This window comes from Eleutherodactylus coqui, chromosome 5 (genome assembly GCF_035609145.1).
Source record: "Eleutherodactylus coqui strain aEleCoq1 chromosome 5, aEleCoq1.hap1, whole genome shotgun sequence".
In the NCBI taxonomy this organism is placed as follows: domain Eukaryota; kingdom Metazoa; phylum Chordata; class Amphibia; order Anura; family Eleutherodactylidae; genus Eleutherodactylus; species Eleutherodactylus coqui.
Genome location: NC_089841.1, coordinates 182313630 through 182333494, shown reverse-complemented (window position 1 = coordinate 182333494; position 19865 = coordinate 182313630). Strand labels below are relative to the sequence as shown.

Below are 19865 nucleotides of genomic sequence, written 5' to 3'. Positions count from 1 at the left end.
CATCAGCCTTGAGATGCTGCCGTATAGGGTTGTGGAAACTGAGTCCTTCAAAAGTATCATGGAGGCGGCGGCCCCGCGCTACTCAGTTCCCAGTCGCCACTACTTTTCCCGATGTGCCGTCCCAGCCCTGCACGACCACGTCTCCCGCAACATTGTGCGCGCCCTCACCAACGCGGTTACTGCCACGGTCCACTTAACTACGGACACGTGGACAAGCACAGGCGGGCAGGGCCACTACATCTCCCTGACGGCACATTGGGTGAATTTAGTGGAGGCTGGGACAGAGTCAGAGCCTGGGACCGCTCACGTCCTACCCACCCCCAGAATTGCGGGCCCCAGCTCGGTGCTGGTATCTGCGGAGGTGTATGCTTCCTCCACTAAAGCACCCTCCTCCTCCTCCTCCTCCTCTGTCTCGCAATCAAGATGTGTTAGCAGCAGCATGTCGCCAGCAGTCGGTGTCGCGCGGTGTGGCAGCACAGCGGTGGGCAAGCGTCAGCAGGCCGTGCTGAAACTACTCAGCTTAGGAGATAAGAGGCACACGGCCCACGAACTGCTGCAGGGTCTGACAGAGCAGACCGACCGCTGGCTTGCGCCGCTGAGCCTCCAACCGGGCATGGTCGTGTGTGACAACGGCCGTAACCTGGTGGCGGCTCTGCAGCTTGGCAGCCTCACGCACGTGCCATGCCTGGCCCACGTCTTTAATTTGGTGGTTCAGCGCTTTCTGAAAAGCTACCCACGCTTGTCAGACCTGCTCGTAAAGGCGCGCCGGCTCTGCGCACATTTCCGCAAGTCCCACACGGACGCTGCCACCCTGCGCACCCTGCAACATCACTTTAAGCTGCCAGTGCACCGACTGCTGTGCGACGTGCCCACACGGTGGAACTCCACGCTCCACATGTTGGCCAGGCTCTATGAACAACGTAGAGCTATAGTCGAATACCAACTCCAACATGGGCGGCGCAGTGGGAGTCAGCCTCCTCAATTCCTTTCAGAAGAGTGGGCCTGGTTGGCAGACATCTGCCATGTCCTTGGTAATTTTGAGGAGTCTACCCAGGTGGTGAGCGGCGATGCTACAATCATTAGCGTCACCATTCCTCTGCTATGCATCTTGAGAAATTCCCTGCAAACCATAAAGGCAGCTGCTTTGCGCTCGGAAACGGGGGCGGGGGAAGACAGTATGCCGCTGGATAGTCAGGGCACCCTCCTGTCTATTTCTCAGCGCGTACAGGAGGAGGAGGAGGAGCATGAGGAGGATGAGGAGGAGGGGGAAGAGACAGCTTGGGCCGCTGCTGACGGTACACCGGCTGATTGCCTGTCATCCTTTCAGCGTGTATGGCCTGAGGAGGAGGAGGAGGAGGAGGAGGAGGAGGATCCTGAAAGTGATCTTCCTAGTGAAGACAGCCATGTGTTGCGTACAGGTACCCTGGCACACATGGCTGACTTCATGTTAGGATGCCTTTCTCGTGACCCTCGCGTTGCACGCATTCTGGCCACTACGGATTACTGGGTGTACACACTGCTCGATCCACGGTATAAGGAGAACCTGCCCACTCTGATTCCCGAAGAGGAAAGGGGTTCGAGAGTGTTGCTATACCACAGGACCCTTGCGGACAAGCTGATGGTAAAATTCCCAGCCGACAGCGCTAGTGGCAGAAGGCGCAGTACCGAGGGCAAGGTAGCAGGGGATGTGCGTAGATCGAGCAGCATGTACATCCCAGGCAGTGCAACAGTCTTTAAGGGCCTGGCCAGCTTTATGGCTCCCCACCAAGACTGTGTCACCGCTCCCCAGTCACGGCTGAGTCGGCGGGAGCACTGTAAAAGGATGGTGAGGGAGTACGTAGCGGATCGCACGACCATCCTTGGTGACGCTTCTGCCCCCTACAACTACTGGGTGTCGAAGCTGGACATGTGGCCTGAACTAGCGCTGTATGCCCTGGAGGTGCTTGCTTGTCCTGCGGCTAGCGTCTTGTCGGAGAGGGTGTTTAGTGCGGCTGGGGGAATCATCACAGATAAGCGTAGCCGCTTGTCAACCGACAGTGCCGACAGGCTAACACTCATCAAGATGAACAAAGGCTGGATTTCCCCAGACTTCTGTTCTCCACCAGCGGACAGCAGCGATACGTAAGCAATACGTAGGCTGCACCCGCGGATGGAAGCTACGTTCTCTCTCACCATCCAAAACGGGGACATTTCTGCTTCATCAATCTGTGTCTAATATTCCTCCTACTCCTCCTGCTCCTCCTCCTGAAACCTCACGTAATCACGCTGAACGGGCAATTTTTCTTAGGGCCACAAGGCTCACTCAAATAATTTTTCAGAACAATTTTTATAAGTTTCAATGCGCTTAAAAGCATTGGAACTTTAACTTGAACCAATTTTTCGTTACACTGGGCTGCCTCCAGGCCTAGTTACCACTTAAGCCACATTAACCAAAGCGATTAATGGGTTTCACCTGCCCTCTTGGCTGGCCATGGCCAATTTTTGGGATGTACATTAGTACTGTCGATACAGCAATTTTTGTGGGCCCTCGCCTACAGTGTAATCAAATTAATTTTTAGGCCACCTGCATTACAGCTGACGTTACCTCAGCTGTGTTGGGCAATGCAATGGGATATTTTTATGCACCGCCGGTGGGTTCCAGGGAGCCACCCATGCTGTAGGTGCACACTGAGTTTTTAATACATCTGTACACTTCTAAAGAACCCGTCTGACTGGGGCATGCAGTGTGGGCCGAAGCCCACCTCTATTACGCACGACATTACTACCTCAGCTGTGTTGGGCAATGCAATGGGATATTTCTATGTACCGCCGGTGGCTTCCTGGCACCCACCCAGGCAGTGGGTCCACAGGGAGTTTAACCTACATGTGTCCACTTGTAAAGAACCCCAGTCTGACTGGGGCATGCAGTGTGGGCCGAAGCCCACCTGCATTAAGCACGACATTACTACCTCAGCTGTGTTGGGCAATGCAATGGGATATTTTTGTGTACCGCCGGTGGGTTCCAGGGAGCCACCCATGCTGTAGGTGCACACTGAGTTTTTAATACATCTGTACACTTCTAAAGAACCCGTCTGACTGGGGCATGCAGTGTGGGCCGAAGCCCACCTGTATTACGCACGACATTACTACCTCAGCTGTGTTGGGCAATGCAATGGGATATTTCTATGTACCGCCGGTGGCTTCCTGGCACCCACCCAGGCAGTGGGTCCACAGGGAGTTTAACCTACATGTGTCCACTTGTAAAGAACCCCAGTCTGACTGGGGCATGCAGTGTGGGTCGAAACCCACCTGCATTAACCCTTTCCAGTCCACTGTGTGACCTGTGAAGACATTAGGGTTTAAGGCTGTACAGCTCCGTTGTTGGTAGACGTCCGTCGGGGTTCTCTTACTGTATATTGCCAGCCTCTCTGCTGTCGGAGCCTATCCTACGTGTCAGCTCATGCAGTACTGGCTTTAGCCAGCATATAGCGCCGTTGTATAACAGCAGAAAAAGAGTAAGCCCCCTAGGAAAACCATATACAAATTGGATTGGAAAGGGTTAAGCACAACATTACTACCTCAGCTGTGTTGGGCAATGCAATGGGATATTTCTATGTACCGCCGGTGGCTTCCTGGCACCCACCCATGCTGTAGGTGCACACGGACTTTTTACTACATCTGTACACTTATAAAGAACCCCAGTCAGACTGGGGCATGCAGTGTGGGCCGAAGCCCACCTGCATTAAGCACGACATTACTACCTCAGCTGTGTTGGGCAATGCAATGGGATATTTCTGTGTACCGCCGGTGGGTTCCAGGGAGCCACCCATGCTGTGGGTCGACAGGGACTTCACAATAGGGAGTTGTACCTGCCTGTGTCTATGAATTAAAAAGCCCGGTCTGACTGGGGCATGCAGACACCTTGACAAAATGAATAGTGTGTGGCACATAGGTTCCCCATTGCTATGCCCACGTGTGCAGCTCCTGATGGCGGTGGCACAGGATTCTATTTCTCATTGCTTCTGTACAGCATTGTGGGCTATCGCTCTGCCACTTTTAAAGAGGGTCGCTGCCTAGCCGTGCCAACCTCTGCAGAGTGTGCCTGCGGTCCCTCGTCATGGCAGACGCAATTCTAAATAGACATGAGCGTGGTGTGGCATGAGGGCAGCTGAAGGCTGCCCAGGGACACTTTGGTGTGTGCTGTGGGGGGGGGGAGGGGGGGCGGTTGGGCAGCATGTAACCCAGGAGAAGTGTCAGTGGTGTGTCATGCAGGCAGTGATTGTGCTTTGTTGTAGCTAGTGTGGTGCTTAGCAAAGGTATGCCATGCTAATGAGGGCTTTTCAGAAGTAAAAGTTGTTGGGAGGGGGGGGGGGCCCACTCTTGCCGGTATTGTGGCTTAATAGTGGGACCTGTGAACTTGAGATGCAGCCCAACATGTAGCCCCTCGCCTGCCCTATCCGTCACTGTGTCGTTCCCATCACTTTGTTGAATTGCCCAGATTTTCACACATGAAAACCTTAGCGAGCATCGGCGAAATACAAAAATGTTCTGGTCGCCCATTGACTTCAATGGGGTTCGTTGTTCGAAACGAACCCTCGAGCATCACGGGAAGTTCGTTCCGAATAACGAACACCCGAACATTTTGGTGTTCGCTCATCTCTAGCTGCGAGTATATTTCATATTTACTGAAATTCATACTCCATTTTCCTAATTCGCAATATGTGTTGGAAAATCACTTCTGTTTGGCTGAAACACACTACCCAATTACTTTACTGTGTCCAAGAAAACTCTTGTATGCCATATAACAGACTTCAGCCTTCGACAGATGTGCTCATGCACAAATACACTTGCCACTTTTTTTTTGCAATTAAAAGTCTGCGGGAAAAAAAGCCGAAAGGCAGAACAGGACCTATCTTTACTCACACTTATAAAACATACATCGAGAAAGATAGGGCAAGAAATACTGAACAACAAACATACTTGTGAGCACTAAACCACTGAACCATTGAAATCAATGGCTTCACTTCGTCATGTTTTGCGGGCATGTTTTTCACACCCATAAAACGTTCCGCAAACATGTCCGTCTGTCAAAGCCCTTCCACCTATAAAATCTGCTGCCATGCCAGGGCTATGCATGAGATCTCATGTGTAAGGAGGGATGCACATGGCTGGATTTGCATTGCAGAATCCAGAGCGGGTGTCCGCCTCCGGATTCCGCGGCGAATACCATCAATAACATGCTTTGGAATGGTGCTTTTTCCTGCATTTGAACGGAAATCAATTGCGATTTTCTGCTTGTGGAGGAAAAAAAATCGCAGCATGTTCTATTTTCGTGTGGGCTCCGCACAGACGGCTTCCATTAAAGTCAATGTAAGCTGTCCAACCCGCAGCCCTTACACATTTGACATTGCGGAAAGGTCTTGGATTTTGTGTCAGCGCTAGGCGATGTCGCTGGAAAAGCAGGGGTTTAAAAAAAAATCTGTACAGCACATGTGCGGACCATCAGCAGTACAGAAGAGAAGAAGAAAGGAAAGACCCACGCGGATGCCAGCCGGGTACAGGGTCGGATTCTGTTGCAGGCTCCTACATGTGGAATCCGACCCGGTCGTGTGTAGCTAGCCTAAATATGTATGAACGTTTATTTGTATGACCAGGATTGTATATTTTAATAACTTAGTAAATGTTATACATTACATAAAAGCAAAAAGATGCAAATAAATAATAATGCTAATAACATTTTCCGCATTCCCCGGGTGTAGGAACATTACCTGCTCAAGGCGCTGTATAGAGTTGGCTTGCTCTACCAGCTGCTGGTTCTGCTCAGCCACACTGGATTCCAACGCCCATACTTTTTTTTTCAGGGAAACGACCGAATTATTATCCAACCCACTGGAGGAGGATAAGTCTGTTATCTGCATCTTCAGCGCTTCCAACTGCTTGGTTAAACTGGATGTATCTTGCTCCTTTTGCTGTGGGAGAAAAGGATTGTACTCACTGAGCAAGTATAAATAATTCTGTTCATGCGAACAATGTTTAGTACTATTTATTAATTGAGCTACTTTGGTTTTTGGGCATGTATTCACACCCCAAAATGTCACTCAGGGAACAAGTAGTACAGGTAACACTGGAACAGTACTTAGGGGTGCGCAGCAAACAGTTACTACTGTGTGTGTGTATATATATATATATATATATATATATATATATATATATATATATATATATATATATATATATATACACACACACATACTTTATAACCGCTTTGTGCTTGTTTTTAGCATATATGTTCTTACAATACATGGCAAAACCAGTGATCAAACTAATCATTGCAAGTTTAAAGTGACTTAGCCTGTTCACATGAGCATATGGCCAAAACTGCTTTTATAAAATACTTTATTTCAGCGTAAATATACTAATTTTAAGAATAAACTATAGATTTTTTAAAGCAATTTCTTTAGCTTTTTACCCCCAAACAAAACTACAAATCGGACTAAAAAAGTCAGTGAAAAAACATCTAAAAGAATCGCCTTGTATGTCACAGGGAAAAAACGCAGCAAAAATAATTTTGGTAGCTGAAGAAAAAAAACCAAAGGGCAGTAAAACCACCACATGGGTAAAATCCCTAAAAAGTATCTGGTCCTTTAGGACTAAAACACCCTGGTCCTTAAGAGGGTCATAAAATATAAAGCAAAAGCATTTGCGCCATGAACGATGTGCTTTTGCATGCCTATTGGGACATATTGCTGTACTTTTCACACTCACAGGGCCAGTTCACATGGTCGCGGGACACCCCCTTCCCGCCATAATTTAAAAGGCTATTTAGCCTAATGAGGAATAGATGTGTTTTTATTTTCATGGAATTGCGCAGCGTATTGCGCACCTGCACACGTACTTCCCATAGACTTCTTTGGGGACCTTTGCTGCGCAAATGTGCACAAAAAATAGAGCATGCAGCATTTTTTTTGCATGCGCGAAAAAAAGAAATGAGAATAAACCCCTTAAAATCAATGAGTTCTATTTTCTGCATATTGCGCACACATGTGAAGGTGACCTTACGTATATAACTTGCAGCAGATTTCTGTAACCATCCTATTCATGCAGATAGGGCTTGGAGAAACAAGTCTGGATCAGATTGCCAATGTCAAAAATTACGACAAATATGATGAATATATCTTTACAAGGTTGATTGCACGCGCGTCCTTGCATAGTAGTTCATTTTTGCACATGCAAGGCCTCTTCATATGTGTGCACGGCCTCCCCCCCCCCCCCCCCCCCCCACACACACACACACACTTACCCACCCTGATTTTAAAGGCTATTTAGTAGAGATGAGCGAGCGTACTCGCTAAGGGCAAATACTTGAGCAAGTGTTGCCTTCTGCGAGTACCTGCCCGCTTGTCTCAAAAGATTGCCGACGGGGGTGAGTGGTGAGTTGCGGGAGTGAGCTGGTAGGGGGGGGGGGGAGAGAGAAAGAGATATCCCCCCCCCCTCGTTCCTCCCCGCCGGCACCTGAATCTTTTGAGACGAGCGGGCAGGTACTCGCAAAAGGCAATACGCGCTTGAGTATTTGCCCTTAGCGAGTACGCTCGCTCATCTCTACTATTTAGCCTAACGAGGTCCAGATGTGTTCTTTTCCCTGCGGTGTTGCGCTGTATTTCACGCATCCTGTTGCATATTGTGTGCACATTTGCGCACACCTATAGACGTCTATGGGACCCTTTGGTGCTCACACAATTAAGCATGTTCTAGTTTTATGCATGCACAAAATATGAAAAATGAACGAACCCATTAGTATCAGTAGGATCTATTCTCTGATAATTGCGCATAGACATGTGCAGATTCATCTGCGTGAGCGCCCTTAGAGCGATGACACTTGTTTTAGCAGTTTTCTCTTGCAGTGTGAAGGCCAGAGTGGAGCTTGTTTAGCTCTATTCAGGACATAGTTTTGTTTACTCAAGCATTTCCATTGAAGCTTCCATTTTCACATGAAATATTAATATAATGTTATTAGTAGCATCATATTCCAGCTGGTGTCATATTCGGAGTTACACAGCCATTTGTTCCTAATTTGTCCTTCTATTTATATACCTGAGTTGCAGGAAACTTTGCTAATAATCACCATTGTGTGTGGCGGGCTCGGTGCTAAGTCCTGTCTGGTGGAGGGAGTTATATTTTGCAGCGCTCTACATTTTTATGGAAAAGCCACAGTTATCCAATCCATCATTATAGTAATAGTCTATCTGTATGGGTGGAATCCGCTAACCTTCCTATGCCTCCCAACAAAGCTATATAATTAGTGAGGACCGTTTCCTTGTTACTGGGTGATACATAAAGATTCCATCTTTTATCCAAAGCTGTGACCCATATTGTGAACCTTCCTACAAAGGAAAGATCAAACACTGCAAATCTAATTAAATGCTAAGGCAACTATATGGAAGATGTGGCTGAGGCCCTAAATAAAGAGCTCGTGATGAGTGGAAGTTAGTCATTTGAAGGATGAAGCGGGGCATTTCAGTAATAACTTAAAATATGACTGGAAATGCCATTAATGTCTCAGAATGAACTGGACATTAGGGAGATTAAGCTCGCTGCATTGATATACGCAGTCCCTGCTTATTATACGGTTCCTTCTAAGGACAATTCCAGGCACAACTGATGATAATTGTGTTATGCCTAATACAGGGTGTGAGGGAATGGTGCAGGACCCTTGGATTCTCTCTTTGGTGTTCTTTGATGAGTCACTGTATTATCATGCAGCCTTTTTTGAAAAATTGTTGTCTCCCATCCCGTCCCTGTTTGAAAAAGTCATAAGTATTATTTTTCCAGCAGTCTGAGTAGTGGTTGTTTTTAGCAGTACGAGTTGTATTTCTTAGTGATTATGATTATGACAATACCAAATTATGTACTTTTTTTGTTTGTTGTTGTTGGACTACTTTTAAAAAATAAAATATATTCGAAAAAAAATTAAATTATTTTCTGCCGCCACCTTCTGACAGCCATCCGTTTTAATTTTTTGGTTGATTCAGCTGTGTGAGAGCTCATTTTTTCGGGATGTCTTGTAGTTTCTATTGGTACCATTTTAGAATTCATATGATTTTTTGATCACTTCTTATTACATTTTTTCTTAAAGACAGGGTGACTAAAAAAAAGCAATTCTGGTATTGTGTATTTTTTTCTAATGATGTGCACCACGCGGGTCAAATAATGTGTTGCTTTGATAGGTCTGACTTTTCTGGATGCATTAATACCAAATATATTTTTTTACTTTGATTTTTTTATTATTAATATGGAAAAAGATTATTTTAAAACTCTTATAATATTTTTTTTAAATAATATGACAGCTTTTTTTTTTTTTTTTTACTAATTTGTGCCTTTTTTGTCCCCACAGGGGACTTGAACTTGCTATAGTCTAATCTTTTATAGAGTATAATGCAACACAATAGATCACATGGGGAACGCTGTTTGGAACCCTTGAAGACCCCAGTTTATCACAGCTGCAAATGGACCTAGATAAATCGGGGGCTTTGGTAGAAAAATGGCAAATGAAGTTCAACATTGATAAATGTAAGGTTATGCACATTGGCAGGAGAAACGGATGTCACGATTATACACTTAATGGCATACTGCTAGGGAAAAGTGATATAGAAAAAGACTTGATGGTACTAGTTGACTATACACTTAACTGGAAAAATCAATGCCAGTCAGCTGCTACAAAGGCAAATAAAGTCTTGGGGTGCATTAAAAGATGTATAGGGGTGAGGGACAAGATCATTATTCTTCCACTATATAAGGCACTTGTCAGGTCCCACATGGAATACTGTGTACAGTTCTGGACCCTGGTGCTCAGGAAAGACATTGCAGTGCTTTAGGAGGTTCAAAGAAGGGCAACTAAATTAATAAACAGAATGGGAAGACTGGAATACTCAGATAGGTTATCAAAATTGGGATTATTCACCTTAGTTATTTGGTCGCCCCTTAACGGTCTTTTTTCTATGTGTAAATACATTAGGGGACAATACAAGGATCTCTCCCATGATCTGTTTATACCCAGGACTGCAACGGTAACAAGAGGGCATCCTCTATGTTTAGAGAAAAGAAGGTTTCATCACCAACACAGAAGAGGTTCTTTACTGTAAGAGCAGTGAGGCTGTGGAACTCTCTGCCTGAGGACGCGGTGATGGCAAAACCGATAGAAGAGTTTAAGAGGGGACTAGATGTCTTTCTAAAGCGCTACGACATTACAGGATATAGACATTAGGTGACCAGAAGGGTAGTTGATCCGGGGATCTTCCAACTGCCGGTCTTGGAGTCAGGTAGGAACTTTTCAAATATTGATTCAGGAATTATTCTGACTGTCATTATGGGGTTGAAAAGGATTTTTTTCCCCCAAAATGGGGTAAATTGGCTTCTGCTTCAATTTTTCTTTGCCTTCTTCTGGATCGACAAGGCGGGTGGAAACAGGCTGAACTGGATGGATATTTGTCTTTTTTCAGCCTAGCATACTATATTACTATGACCAGCCAGGGCATTTAAATGTTGCTACCAAAATTGACTCAAAAAAGGTACTGAGTAGAGCAGTGTGAACAGCAATTAGGATGGGAAGAGTGTACAGAGATGAGTCAACAGCAAGAGGTCTTCCTAGCAGTCTGGGCCCAGGCAGAGAAGCAAAGGGAAATGGATGACTGTAATTAGAGGAGATGTCGCTTGTGATCACTAGAAGTAACTGAACTATATTCACTATCACTATGTAGAACTGTAATATGACTACTATATGCTTGCTGCATTATTTTAAAGTATACTAGAGCTGAGCTGCTGTATTTAAGCCTGCCATGTTATAATATTTGTCCTGCAGATATGCCGTTTCTGATTTATATTATGTGGTCTCAGTATATACATTTACTTTTTTATGAGGGAAGGCGCCACGCTAAACGGGCCATTAGCTACGCCTCTGGATACTTCCCTTTTCCTCCGCCCTCAGCATATCTGTGTACCAACCCCATTCACTTTCATCTCCTTTCCTACTCATAATCTTGTTACCCTGCTTCTGCCTCTTTTACAACAACAGTACCATTCCAAGAAAGTAAAGTAGTAGCCTATGTAAACAATATTAACTTGTACCACATTACAATATTACAGACCACAATTCCCAGAATGCAAATGCTTAATGCAAATTCTGCGTAGACACTGAGGCAGCAGAGGGTGCTGAGAGCCAAATTGCAACTATAGCTCTGGTCTATAATATAGACTATAATTCAAAATCAGTGAAACCTCTCCAAAAGACCACTTCTTTGACAAGACTAGAGATGAGCGAACGTACTCGGATAAGCACTACTCGTCCGAGTAATGTGCTTTATCCGAGTACCTCCCCGCTCGTCCTGAAAGATTCGGGACGCGCTGCAGAGCGGGGAGCTGCAGGGGAGAGCGGGGAGGAACGGAGGGGAGATCTTTCTCTCCCTCTCTCCCGCCCGCTCTGCCCCGCTCCCCGCTGCGACTCACCTGTCAGCAGCGGCGCTCCCCGAATCTTTAGCCCCGAGTACAGCGGTACTCGGATAAAGCACATTACTCGGACGAGTAGTGCTTATCCGAGTATGTTCACTCATCTCTAGACAAGACCAACCCCTTATCCAGACCAGATTTCCTATGACCGATTTTCAGTTTCACCACGTATTACACATACTGTTCATCTTCCATGAGAAGGCCATTTTTCAAGGCAATTTTGGGTGGTCGTTAGTGATGAGCGAGCATACTCGCTAAGGGCAATTGCTCAAGCGAGCATTGCCCTTAGCGAGTACTTGCCCGCTCGAGAGAAAAGGTTCGGGTGCCGGCGGCGGCCAGGGAGCTGCGGGGGAGAGCGGGGAGGAACAGAGGGGAGATCTCTCTCTCCCTCTTTCCCCTTTGCTCCCCCCTGCTCACCGCCGCAACTCACCGCTTCCCCGCGCCGGCACCCGAACTTTTTCTCTCGAGCAGGCAGGTACTCGCTAAGGGCAATGCTCGCTCGAGCAATTGCCCTTTAGCGAGTATGCTTGCTCATCTCTAGTGGTCGTCTCAAGTGGTTTCATATAGTTAAAAATATACTTTTTATTAAGATTAACTTGTATTATTGTAATAAAATATTTGAAATTAGCCATCCGCTTTAGAGAGAGTGACAACTTAATGAATAGTCTAAAATGTTTTTTTACAATCTCACCTCCAACTGTTGACGAAGCTTGCCAACTTCCCATCGACAGGATGTATTCTCCTGGGTCACCTTCTCTCGTAAGCTTTTCTCGAATGCTGCCTCTCCAATAGCTTGAGCTAACTGCATATCAAACCTGCATAGAAAAACCGTCCAATTATACTGTTTTCTTACACAGCTCTGAAATGGGAAGAGCGCTTCAGAGAATGTTACGGTAGGATTAGATGTGCAGCAAGTAAAATAGCGGGCTAAAGCAATATCATTAACTCGGCAAGTTACTTTCCAATACGTTTGTGAGGTGACATTTCACTTCTGTCACCATAAAGCATGATAAAACATCCCTGGATGGAAAAATGCTAGAATCATGAATCATACGTTGCTGAAGAAAGTGACAAAATCATGGAAATTAGTCATTTCTATTCAAAAGAACAGTGCTTACATTTAATCCTACAGAGTCCTCCCTAAAGCACTGTTACCAATATCCAGCAGCTCCGCGTTTATCTGTAACAACTTGTTATTTGGAAGAACAACTTTCATACAGCGAACACAATTTAAAAATGCCTTTTTCTGACAATCTGTACTCTTATCAGTGGCTACAATACCTGGAGTAATAGGAATACAATTTCTAACTATGCTAGCTAACACATGAGCATCAACAATACGTGATATCTAATCATGTATACCTATGCAGAGCTGTTTATTGCTTTCTAGTCACAGACTACTCTAATCTCAAGTCAATGTATATTATACAATCGAATTGGATTTTCCTTGGTTGTATCCTTTTTTTTTTTCATTTTATGGAGAATTTCCTTAGTATTTTTTATCACCAATGGATAAGTGATAAATGCTTCATGCTGGAATACCCCTTTAATCTTTTTTGTGCTAGTAACCAAATATGTGAATAAAAAGATCCTATGAATAAAGTTATTATGTCAACTAAATATACTGTATTCTTCTGACTATAAGATGCATTTTTTTTTAACCAAGAAAAAATCCTACTAACATAACATAGTATGCTAGGCTGAATGAAGACAATGTCCGTCTAGTTCAGCCTGTTTCAACCCCCAGTTGATCCAGGGGAAGGCAAAAAACCCCAAGAGGCAGAAGCCAATTAGCCCATTCGGAGGGAAAATTCCTTACCGACCCCATAATGGCAATCAGAATAATCCCTGGATCAACCTTTGATAGTTCCTACCTGAATGTAAGACCCGGAACTACAAACCCACTGGTCACCTAATGTCTATATACTGTAATATCCTTCTGCCCGATAAAGGCGTCTAGTCCCCTGTTAAACTCCTCAATGGATTTTGCCATCACCACGTCCTCAGGCAAAGAGTTCCACAGTCTCACTGCTCTTACAATATCATTACAATATCATTAACGTGTCCCTGCACCTTATAGTTTGAACTCCCCACTTCTCTGCCTATTTCATGTCTAGCCAATTATGGAGCATTGATAATACGGCTCCTCCATTCTAGACTCCCAGCAACCCAGCCAAACTGTCACTAGGAATAACCCTTGGACGATTGATCCTAGCCCACCCTAGCTGCAAGTACTGCCTAATCTTTTATCTCCATAATTGTTCTTATTCCTTCTTTCCTCACACAGTCTGCTGAATCCTGTCTCCATCCCCCAGCACACCAGCAATCTGCGACAGGGAGATGAAGTTGAACTTATGATCAGAGCATTTAAGACATGGGAGGAAGCTGTGCTGTTTAATAATGTGAAGTTTTTGGAGCTGAAGAATTACTGAGGAGGGATGATGTGCAAGTGAATTGAGAGTAAGAAGACAGATGTCACTGCTACAATATATCAGGAATGCAGGTGTCCAGGCTTACAGTGAACTCTCAGTGCACAGAGATGGTAGGAGTGAACGTACAAGTGTACAGGATTATAGATACCAGTATGCAGAGGCGTAAATTGAAGCTCCCTGGCCATGATGCAAAACTCGTACCAGGGCCCCCAACTATAATGCTTTACTTATAGTACTGGTTTCCCTATATGGAAAAGAGAGGCCTTATGGGCCCCCTAAGGCTCCTAGGCCCGGGTGCAACCGCATCCCCTGCATCCTCTATAATTACGCCCCTGCCAGTATGTGGTCCTCCAGCACCTTTGAAGTTTAAAAACAAGCATTTATTAGAACATCTGACTAAAAACATAAGATTGCCATCCAAAGAGAAAATCCACATGGACACTTCATCAGTGCTGGAGAACTACATAGGGCTCATTCAGAAAGCCGTTCTGCTGTGCCCCTCCCATCCCCTTTATTATTGCAGATTATACTACTATTATTATAAAATATTAACCATTTTCTACAACACCAAAAAAAAACAGACACTACCCTGAAAAAGTTAGTGACATTAGTGTAAAATATTCTCTTCTATTTTCTGTTTAAAGCCTGGATGCATCAAGTGTGTTTTATAGTACGAAAAATACAGTAAATTAAGACAGTATTTCTCAAACCTGCACTCAAGCAACTCCAACAGATCATGCCTTCAGATTTCCCATAGAGAAAACATATCCTAAGTAATGGCTCGGTGAAGCTAATTCTAACACCTGTGCAATTAAGGAAATCCTCACAACATGGTCTGCTGACGTTTTGGAGGACAGGTTTGGGAATGCTAACGTTAAAATATAGTCATATGAGGATATGATGACCATTTATATCATATCAAAAGCAAAGAGCAACATTTCACATAAATTGGCCTCTCACAGATGTCTCTTCATATATAGCATCTCTACACTATTACCAGTCATTAGCTTATCTTGAGCAATTACTGTAAAAAGTAGCAAGAATGCAATGAAGGTTGTTAGCTGATGAAGCTGCAGAAGCATTTACTAGGACAGATCACTGAGATCTTTCATGGCAATAATGAATTGTATCATGACTAATGAAAAAAAAGAATGTAGGAAAAAAAAGGTAGCAGGCATCCAAGTAATGGTAAAGTCCCCATTTATTGAGTAGTCAGGCCAATTGCTTCAGGGTACCTTCACACGCAGTATAATCACTGCGGGCATTCCACAATAGAAAACCTGCAGCAATTACACTGGAAAACCACAGTGGCCAAACACACACCTAAATGGTGTGGATATGGACCCAGATTTTGAGGCCAGTCAGCTGCGGGATTTAACCCTTGTATTTCAAGGGCGAAATTCCACAGTAGAAATTCACAGCATAAATAGACATGCTGCTGATACCTTACGTAAAATTTCCACACCATTGCCACCTTGTGTAAAGACAGCCTTGGGGCTTATTCAGACGAACGTATTCCCACTGGGCGATATACAGCGTCCGTCTCTGCAGGGCGAGGAGGCTGGAAGAGCTAGGAGCAGTGCTCTGAGCTCCCACCCCCTCTCTGCCTCTTGGCTAACAATGTGCTAACAAGAATATCCTCAACAGTAAAAGTTATTCCCATTGTGTCCTCAAAAGTAACTGTGTCAGTTTCGCCAAAACAAAGCCAGCAAAAGTAATAATTCTTCCCTAAGAGTAACAGTGCTTCCCTACAATTCTCTCATTAGTAATAATACTCCCACAGAAAGACACTTTAATAATAGCGCCCCAAAAGAGCTACCAATAGTAATAATGCTCCCCAGAGTGCTCCCATCCTGCCATCAGTAGTAGGCCTCCCAAAATGCCCCAAAAGTAGTAATGCACTCGCAGTGTGTCTTCATTTGTAATAGCGCCCCCAGAGTGTCCCAACTAGTAGTAATGCTCCCTTAAGTGTACAATAAAGGGTTAAAAAAATCAGCACTCATTTAATTCCCGTTACATTTTACCTTCAATTGATGCAGTATGGTGGTATCAACACAATCTAACTAACCTGCAGTATAAGGGCTCTTTCACAGGGGCTCTGTAATTTTCGACCGCCTGAATCGCGGCCAAAAATCGCATGAATGAGAGACTGCTGCGACCAAATCACATCTGTATCTCCCATTTTCTCGCCTATTCAGATGGCTGGGTGCGGCATGTATACGCCGCAACCCGGAATACCGTCGGCTCCCTCCCTCTCTCCGCCCCTTGCCGGCTATCGGCAAGGGGAGGTGGCGGGGCGGAGGCAGAGCGGGGCGGCAGCTTAGCAAAGCTAGTCGTGCTAAACTCCCTCACCTCCCCAGTCTATGGGAGTTGCCAGCAAGGGGAGTGAGAAGGACTTTAGCAACGCGAGCCGCTGCTAAACTCTCTCCCCCTTCCCTTTTCTAATGGCTCTCATAGGCTCGCATTGGAGTCTATGGGAACGGCTGATGTATTCTGGAAGAAAATAAGACAAGACCTATCTTTTCCAGCCATCGTAAAAGCAGCTGGCCGGAATGCGCTTTGTGTGCATCTTTTCAGGGCAGCCTATTTTATGGTTGGGATAATAATTTAAATTACAGCAAGAGGTACTCAGAGGCGAACCTCACATTAGTATATGGTGGATTGTCACATTTGTAGAATTGTGTGTAGTGATCCTTTCTGTACTACAGGTGAACATGGTTGTCACATCCCAAACCTAGGATATCGAACAGTGTCTACACAAACCATCAGTTGGTGCCTAAACAACACTGGGCTACAAGCCAGACATCCAGCAACAGATGTCCCATTGACCTCACACCATCGCTCTCAAATGCTTGCATGATCCAGAGCAAGATGGCAATGGAGGCTAAAATGGAGGTCTACCCTGCTCAGTGAGGTGTCCAACTTTTGTCTTGGATGTGATGATAGCCAGAGATTGATCAGGAGACAACATAGGCAATGCCATGAAGAGGCCTTCATGAGGAAATGTCACACCAATTCTACTCCTGGGATTATGGTGTTGGTGGCATAATGTATGGTAACCGGTTCCCTCTAGTCCTTATTCCAGGTACACTAACAGCTCAGCACTATGTTGCTTTGATTGTGGAACCAGTGGTATGGCCACTTCTCTGAAATGTCCCAGGAGCAGTCTGCCAACATGACAATGCCAAGCCACATGTTGCTTGTGGAACTGTAAGCCGCCTGTGTGGACTAAACATGCTACCTGCAGCGTCTCCGGACTTGGCTCCCATCCAGCACACCTGGCACATCATTGGTCAGCGACTGCAAAGGGAACGGCCAGCAGAGCATCTTAATGATTTGTGTGCCCAAGTGCCTTCAGCGCTGCAGAACATTTCTCAGACAACCATTAATAACCACACTGATAGCATCATGCCAAGGCCTGTAAGTACGTGTATTTATGAGCATGGCGCTCATACGCAATACTTAATAAATCAAAATGTTTTGAATATTTTGTTTCCTTTTTTTTTTTGATCATTTGTATATAATTAACATGTCTATAGACCCTGTGATTTCCATGATTTCACGACTTTTCCTTCTTGGTGTTGCTATCTCAATATTGAGGAGTGTATTTACGCTGCAAATTAACTGTCGTCAAAAAGATTAAAAACTTGCTGAATTGCTGTTTTTTGCAACCTTTTCTAAAAAAAAATATTTAAAAAGAGATTTACAAAGTTGCATGTACTCCAAAATGGTACAATTCAAAAACACAGCTTGCCCCACAAAAAAACAAGCAATCACATAGCTCCATGGACTGAAAAACAAAGTTATGGCTCCCTGAATATTAAAAGCTGGCAAAAGAAAATGAGAGTAGTGGAAAGTGAAGGCGATATATAGAAGTAAGAAAGTTGTTTAACATGCTGTAGTAAGTTTAAAACAATATTCCTTGTATTTTAGGAATACATTTATTGAAAAGGTGAAATAGGAATACCCCTTTAATTTAACACACCTTTTATGGATATATACACAATAAGCCTCAGGGGTGCTGCACACGGCCGTAGGCGTTTTTACATGTGCCAACGGGCACATAAATCTAACGTTTGTGTGCCTGGCACATATATGCCAAGACCGCCATGCCATTGCCCTTCCCTCCCCTCCCCTCTCTCCTCCCGTCCGGCTGTTTGCAATAGGAGGGGGCGGAGCCAAGCTCACGCTCCCTCCTGCCTCTTGTCTGCAGCCAGCAATGGGAGGAGGTGGGACGGGGTAGTACTCCACCCCATCCTGCCCCCTCCCATTGCAAACAGCCGGAGGTGAGAATAGAGGAGGAGAGAAGAGGGAAGGAGTTTGTCAGTCATGCTGCTAAACTCCCTCCCACCTACCTTCTCCTGCCACTGTCATTGGCTCACATAGGAGCCCATGCAGCAGACGATGTATTCTGGCCAGAAAGATAGTTCCTAAACTATCTTTTCGGCCTGGCGAAAAAGCGCCCGGCGCTATATTGGCCTGGCCTGGTGCTTTTACGCTGCGGGAATCTGGCCATGTGATCTTATCTGATGCATTAGAATACAATGCATCAGATCGTAATGTATATCAGCTGGCCATGAAAACGACGGCCGATATACGCTTTGTGAAAGAGCCCTCATGCATACGGAGATAACAAAAAGGGTTGGTACTGATTAGCGATATATAGATAACTTCTTTCATTTTTTATTCTTCCCTGGAAAAAGCTGGCAAGTGATTGGTTGTGATACCGTATACCAGACTGATGTTTTTTAGAAAATTATTAAGGATAAGGAATAGTAATTTTCTATATTGGCAAATGATGCAAATACATTCAAATTAAAATCCATTATTATATAGGGTGAGGTTTTTGTTATATTACACATTGCAACAAAGAAAAAATTACTGCATTTACAAAAGAACTCAATCAAAATGAAAATCAGTCACTAATAGCTAAAATTAGGAACAAGAGTATACCTTAATAGCATGAGACGTTACATGAATTACATCATTTTCTACCCTAATAGGAATGGACACTTCAATTAATGTGTTTAGATTTCGGTTGGTGTTTATGCCATTGGGCTTGCTTTTGCATAAAAATGTATCAGAAAACAAAATTACTACTATTTAGATTATTTTTTAATGAAGATAAAAATTAAACTTGACATAATTTACATGAGCATATGCTGTTTCAATTAATTCTATACAATGCCTTGTTTCCTTCATGTCAGTTCTGCAAAAACTAGAAGAGCTAACACAGCTCTAAAATGTGTGGGCCCGATACACAAGCACCCAATATCTCAATTTCCTCTATTTCCCTAAGTAAATGTAGAGTATGTTGGGAAATGTGGTTTAATTGTAGCCTATACTTGATTTCTATGGTACAGTAGTATGTAGGATGACTTTTTTCAGTGTTTTTTTTGGAATGTGGTAGCTTCTTGGACCAGTCTTATAATCCTAGTAGTCTTGTACATTTCACCCATTGCCCTTGCAGTTTTTATCCTGCATTGTTTTCAAAAATATGTATAACATATAGAACTTTTTGGGATGCATGCCATACAGTACAAGTGTAGGTGGGGCTTCCCTCAGAATGATGCAGATTGCTGCAATTGAACAATTTAACTTTTATTTTCAAAGCAGCGATACAACCAAATTGGAGCGGTCCTTAAACTGGGGTTGGAGACCTCACAGTATGAGTTGTGCCAAAGTGACTGTTGCCCATACTACAGTGCCCCTGTGTGTCTACTCCTAATCATAGCGTGCTCCACCTGTATGTCACTTGTGGGGTCCATCAGTTGCTTTGAATGGATGCTGTACTTTGTCTCTATGGGTCCTTATGCACCCTTCCTTTCATGGATCTCGACTACCCTTAGCTGCAATTGTGCAACATGCATCACACACAATACTCTGCACAACTCAAGGAAAGCCACAAGCCACAAGTTGGCTAATACAGTTCCAGTGCATGTCCTTTGAAGAAAC

At 44.5% G+C, this 19865-nt stretch overlaps 1 protein-coding gene across 1 annotated transcript in view; it reads right to left on the bottom strand.

The window, feature by feature from the left end:
• Positions 1-19865, bottom strand: part of MYO18B (myosin XVIIIB) — a 529330-nt gene that overhangs the window by 177470 nt on the left and 331995 nt on the right. The window contains exons 31-32 of the mRNA XM_066603908.1: positions 12170-12293; positions 5748-5948 (exon numbers count right to left, since the gene is read on the bottom strand). Of these exons, the coding sequence (XP_066460005.1) occupies positions 5748-5948; positions 12170-12293 (325 nt within the window). The remainder of the gene's footprint in view (positions 1-5747; positions 5949-12169; positions 12294-19865) is intronic.